Source organism: Mastacembelus armatus, chromosome 12, assembly GCF_900324485.2.
Source record: "Mastacembelus armatus chromosome 12, fMasArm1.2, whole genome shotgun sequence".
Classification (NCBI taxonomy): domain Eukaryota; kingdom Metazoa; phylum Chordata; class Actinopteri; order Synbranchiformes; family Mastacembelidae; genus Mastacembelus; species Mastacembelus armatus.
Window position 1 is genome coordinate 18167235 of NC_046644.1, and position 5968 is coordinate 18173202.

Below are 5968 nucleotides of genomic sequence, written 5' to 3' on the forward strand. Positions count from 1 at the left end.
AGCATCAGTAGCCAGCTCGTTTTGTAGACTTCATAAATTAAGTGGGTCTGTTTTCTGGGATATATCTGGTGACATGGGAGCTCAGGCCTGGGCCTACAGGATCCCATGCCTCCATAACAGCATCTCAGACCACTGAAACAGGAGCGCTTTCTCTAGTTACAACAAGGACAGGCTGTTTTGACCCCTGAGGGTTCCTTGTCAAAGTTGTGAGTGACCAGCGTGGGTCATTTATGTCACAGTGTCATGTTGCTAGGAAATTACACATTACTGCTGCCAATCACGTGCAGCCGCCGTAAACTGAGCGACACATATGGGAAGTGTCTCTGATGCTTATGGTATGTAGACATCACAGATCTGACTATACCTTCCTCGGTGTGGACAGATATTTTTTTCTACAAGATCCATGAGCATTAAATAGAGAAGCTGTTGCTTTAAGGTGACATTGCAGAGCAGAGGAATGTGAGCTATATCTCACTGGTCTGCTTAAACGCTCACTGTCAACACAGTGAAAAATTAGTGCAGGTAAAGCACAACCAAAGACATCCATCATCAAATTCTTTCACTGCAACAATAGCTTCTTGTATAAATCGACAATGGCCAATAAGGCCAGGCTGACATGTCTACTGACAAAAACCTACATCTTCCTTTCACTACTTTTTCCCTTTAAAGGTAGATTTCTGTCAAGGGCCGTGACTGATGAGATTTTTTTTAGACGCAATCGTATAAACAGCTTCAAAACTTTATAGTGTTTTGTGATGAACAGATTAACGTCAGTAAACCTGAAGCTGAGGGATGAAATTAAATCAAAAGCACGATGAGATAGAAATATTATCTATAAGCTGAAACTAAAACAAATAAAACAAAATTGTTAATGTTGTGTTACAATGGTAATTATTATTACTCTTATTATACATTCACTTTTCATTTCTTCTTTCTTTGATATTTGTATTTTCCTTGTATGTTTGTCTCACTCTTCTATTTTTTCTTCCTTTCCTCTTTATATTTGTCATTTGTCCATTATTTTTTTGGAAAACGTCGGCACATGAAATACAGAAAATCATGATGTTTTGGACACTAACTCTGAAACTTGTGGAGAAACTATTATAATGACTAACTATAATGAATAGCCGCAAGATAATGACAGTATCTTCTGTCATATTGTTAAGAGTAGAAACTGGACTGTCGATAAAATCAATACATTCACTGTGTCAGTGCAACCAGCAGTGACCTTTGACTTCCTAAACAGTGAACTGCAAATTATATTTAGCTTCAGACTGCATGTCTAATGAAAAACTGACAAAATCAGAAATGAAGACGACAGAAAATACATCTTCAGTGTGATTTATTTAACAAAATATGACCTCCCGTTTCACTGGATACCTCCACAGGGTGCTCCAATTTTACCAAAAATATCACATCTCAACTTTATTGATTTGCTGTGAAAATAAAAAAATCAAAAAGCTGAAAAGTTCAGAGAGAGAGAGATGTGATTTCAACATTCATCCTCGAAGTGTTAAGACACAACATATTCAACATATTCTGTCATCCCACGTCTGCTCCGATGACTGTAAAATAAGAATAGATTTATATGGTAACCACAAAAGCCAGATTCCTATTATAAAATAAATACCACTTCTCAGTAGGAAAAAACCAAACACAAAGAACCAAAACAAATTATCACAAACCATGGGGGTGAATAAACAAGTGTGTATGTATGCTGTGTCAAGCTCACATGCATCTCTTGCAGAGAGAAAGCGACTGCAAGCCCACGGCTGCAGCTTATTGTCATCCCTGCCACATTGCATTGTTCTGCACTAAATCAGCATCATTTGCAGCGAGAACCCTGAAAATCCAAGAGCTATTACAACAGCATCCAGCTTTCAGTTTGCAAAGCCCGCGCGGCGGCAGAAGTCACCTAAGGGCAGTCATGTCTGTTGCAAAGGTATCCAAGCAATGTGCAGACATGCAAGAGCCACGTGTCCTCTGATCTTTGGCAGTGGAGCCTGATCAGAAACACCAAATCTCAGTTATAATGTATAAAGAAAGTGTGACGATGCTCTGAGTCAAAACGCAGGATTTGAGCTCCCATCCTAGTTCCACACATCCATTCTTAAGCCAAAAAGAAGCAGCACCGTGCTTGAGTACTAACTTGAAGTAACAATTTGACATTTTGGAAAATATCTATGGCTTCCTGATGGAGAAACAGATGAGAAGATGGACACTATCCACAGTGGAGTGTGAAGGTACAGCTAAGAGCTAATACGTCTAACTTAGCACAAAGACTGGAAACAGGGAAACAGCTAGTGACTGTATAAAGTTAAAAACTCACTACAGCTTTCAGTTAAAAGTCAATTGAAACCATTTTGATAAGTTTTTAATTAGTTCAGCCATTTTTCAAGGAAACTTTCCAACTTTTGTTGGTTTCAGATTCTCAAATGTGAGGATTTGCTGCTTTTCTGACTACATATGATAGTCATAAAAAATATCTTTGTTTTTAGTTTGTTGGATTAATCTGGGAAACTATTATGGGCAACTTTCACAATGTTGTGACATTTTATAGACCAAAAAAGTCATTTAAAGACAGAAAATAATATTTAATATAAAAACTAAGGCATAAAAACAACAATATTCAGTTTTACAAAGGGCTGTGTGCTGGACTATCTCTTGGCTGGGGGCCCCACCATCAAACATCAGTGTTTGTGCTAAGCTACGCTACCGTGCTGTTGGCAGAAATTTCATCTTTAAGAGAGATGTCGGTGTGCTAACAGTCTTCTCGTTTAACTCTCCACCACAGAGCAAATAAGTGTTATTTCCCAAACTGCCAAACTATTCCTTGAAGCATGTAAGCAGATGGTGTATCACTGGTAGCCCAGAGCAGATGCTGATCCAAGTCTTTGACTGTAGAGTGCGTAATGAGGGTAGTATGGGCCTGTGGTGGGCAGAGAGTGCAGGGAGATGGAAGAGGGCCCAGGGGGCAGATGGACCTTACTGTAGGGGTGATAGCGAGCTAAACCCAGGCTGGGGGGAGCCCTGAGAGAGAGGGAGTTGGGCATGGAGCCTGGACTGCTCTGGTGGGGGAGGTGGAGGTGGCAGGAGGCAGGTCCAGATGAGGAAACAGACAGCAGCTTACTGTCCATCCCCACAGGCAGGGCCGTGTGGGTGCGGAGGTGAGCCAGCAGCTCATCTGATGTGGCGAAACGTTTGTCGCACGGCCCCCCAGCTGAGACCCAGTTACAAGCGTGAGGCAGAGGGTCGTTGGGGAGCATGAAGCCATACGTGTAGAGCGGATGGGAGAGGGAGGGTGACGCGCTGGATGACAGGGAGCTTTGGTGGAGGGAGTGGAGCGGGTGGGAGGGATACACCAGTGGGAAGCTTGATTTGAGGCTGGAGGAAGGGTCGTGGATGCAGGAGTTGCAGTTGCTTCCTCCAAGATGGGATACACTTGGGTAGCTTAGACAGTACGGGTCCCTGCATAATCCCTGCATGAAGGAAGGAGGGGAGGCGCCTGTGAGAGGGCTGGAGCTCGGGTGCTTTCCTGGAACTCCCATACTTCCCACGCTGAGGCTAGACTTTGCTGGATCCAGCCCTGGGATAAACTGGGAGGGATACCCTGCGTAGGCCCCCACTACAGAACCATGGTAGCCCATATTAGAAGAGGGCAGGGGGAAGAGTGGTTGGCTTGTCTTGTAAGGAGAAATGGGTGTAACGTGTCCAGGACCGAGGGCAGGCTGAGCAGACTCTGCTTTACCTCCCTCATGGTTGGAACCACCATCAGAGCTGCCATTACTGCAGTTTGTGTTGGCCCGAACGTGGCTGGAGTTCGCATGATGTGGACTGTCCAAAGTGGCTTTGTTACCTTCAGCATCTTTTTTGGGATGATGATTATTGCTGCTGCTTGTGCTGGTAGGACTGCCCTGCTCACGTGCCACTTCTCCATTTGCAGTCTGGCTGTGTGACTGTCCACCAGGAGACTGGCTGTGTTTGTGCTGGCTGTGTCCTGGGGGAGTGCTGCTGCTGGCCCTGGAGCTGGGCGACGCAGCATGGGGCGGATACGACTGCTGCCCACTGGCTGAATTTCCATTAGTGGTGACATTATTATTACTGGGGACCCTGAACCCGACTTTCTCGCCGCTGCTGCTGGAGCTGCTGCTGGTTACTGCGTCCCTGCGACTGTCTCCGTTGCCTTTGCTGTAGGGCTTGAAGCTGGATTTGTCCTCCAGGGAGGGGCGATGGTCCCCGAGCTTCAGGCTGGAGACAGATGACCGAGTGCTGGGCTCCTTGTCCCCCTGGCTGCAGGAGGAGCCCAACTTGGAGGAGGATGGAGGGTCTGGTTTACCAATCTGAGAGCAGGTCTGTGCCAGCAGGGCCAGCGGACTCTTTTTGGCATCCAGCTACAATAAAATACAGAATCTGATTAGCTGATTAGCATATTAACCAGCAGACTTGTAAACTGCAAATTATTGTTTCTCCTCAATCCATTATTTTCTTGATCAATGCCAGAAATGCCCAATATATAAACTACAGAAGCCAGGTACATGTCTACGAATTAGCATTTTAATACCTGAAGTAATTAGTTAAGTGAGTTAACACACAATGACGCACAGTGACATTTCAGACAACTGGTTAATCAACTGGTTCTTTCTACAGCCAGTAACGTCAGTCTCAAACAAACAAACAAAATAATAATAAACCAGTAAACTGCCATAAGCAGCTCTCACCTATGAAACAATGAAGACATTCTCTGTGGACGTGAAAACATATAATTGATTTGTCATTTGTGTAAGTGTTTTTCATGAGAAATCTATTAACAGAAAGCCATCAGGCTGTTTGCTGTGATAATAACAGGCACAGAGCGTTAGTTGCTTCAGCAAACATTCATTTCTCCGGCTCAAAGTTAGACGTGAGGGCAAAGGCGTCAGTGATTCTTTATTTATGTTTTTTTTTATTTCGCATTTTTCTCCACTTTTGTCATAAACTTGGCTGAAATTCCAACACATAAAGATCTACTGTGACATTTTCACCATCATCGGAAACCTCCTAGTGCAAATATAGAAATTATAAAAGTATAAAATGATGGAAAAGTAAATCCCAGTAGATAAATACCTCAATGCTCACTGGTGCGGAAGTCAAGGGCTGTAAATATTCCGGGTGTAGCAAGTGTCCAGTGTGCGCAGTCAACATCTTGATAACTCGGATAGGAAGCCGCTTTGCCTGCCGAAGTGGGTCCAGAGGGGTCAACAAAGAGACCACAGCACCGGGACGAGAGTTTCTCTGGTCCGTGGCCTCACTGAGCTCGATCCGCTTACTTACACGATCCGCAGCTGAACCTGAAGGCAGATATTTCATTGGAGAGAAGGCTCTGCGCTTTGGGACGTGCGTTACGTGTTAGTCCGAAACAGTGTTTAAAGGTTGTTGTAATCCATAAATAACCGCGTCATGTCCGTGCGCACAGGTGGACGCCCTCAAAGGTCCCGAAGGACGGAGAAACCTGTCAGTCCCGGTGCATGCTATGTCCGACACGGCTCCTGCTCCAGTTGTCAGGTTCAAGCCAAAAAACATAGACAGATAAAAACAGAAAGTGCACCGTGTGGATTGTGCTGAGAAAAATGCGCACTGTGTCCTTCCTTTGGAGGCATGAAAGACAACAGTGCACTTCACAGACTCCAAGTGCTGAGAGGAAACGTCCCGCTACGTGTTCTCGGGCCGGACTTCAGCAGCGCACTGATCTCACCAGGCGCACTTCACGGTGCAGCAGCGGCTGAGCGTCCGCTGGGTGGCCGCATCACCGAGGAGGTGGGCGGGGAGGACGTGCGTCAAGGCGGAGCTACGTTGTCCTGCGTGTGACAACATCCACTCCTTTTACTATAATAATCAGCAGGGGCGATGTTTAGGCACTTGCACTTTGCTGCTACTGCTGATCTGCCACATTTCACTTGTTGGCTTCTTTTTTTACTCCGTTAGACCTGCA

At 45.1% G+C, this 5968-nt stretch overlaps 1 protein-coding gene across 1 annotated transcript; it reads right to left on the reverse strand.

Moving 5' to 3' along the window:
• Positions 1 to 1325: 1325 nt before the first annotated feature.
• Positions 1326 to 5747, reverse strand: LOC113124932 (zinc finger protein 703-like). The gene is made up of 2 exons (XM_026298115.1): positions 5104 to 5747; positions 1326 to 4391 (listed from the first exon to the last, which is right to left on the reverse strand). Exons 1-2 carry the CDS (start codon positions 5344 to 5346, stop codon positions 2859 to 2861), a joined length of 1776 nt encoding a protein of 591 aa, XP_026153900.1. The 5' UTR covers positions 5347 to 5747; the 3' UTR covers positions 1326 to 2858.
• Positions 5748 to 5968: the final 221 nt, after the last annotated feature.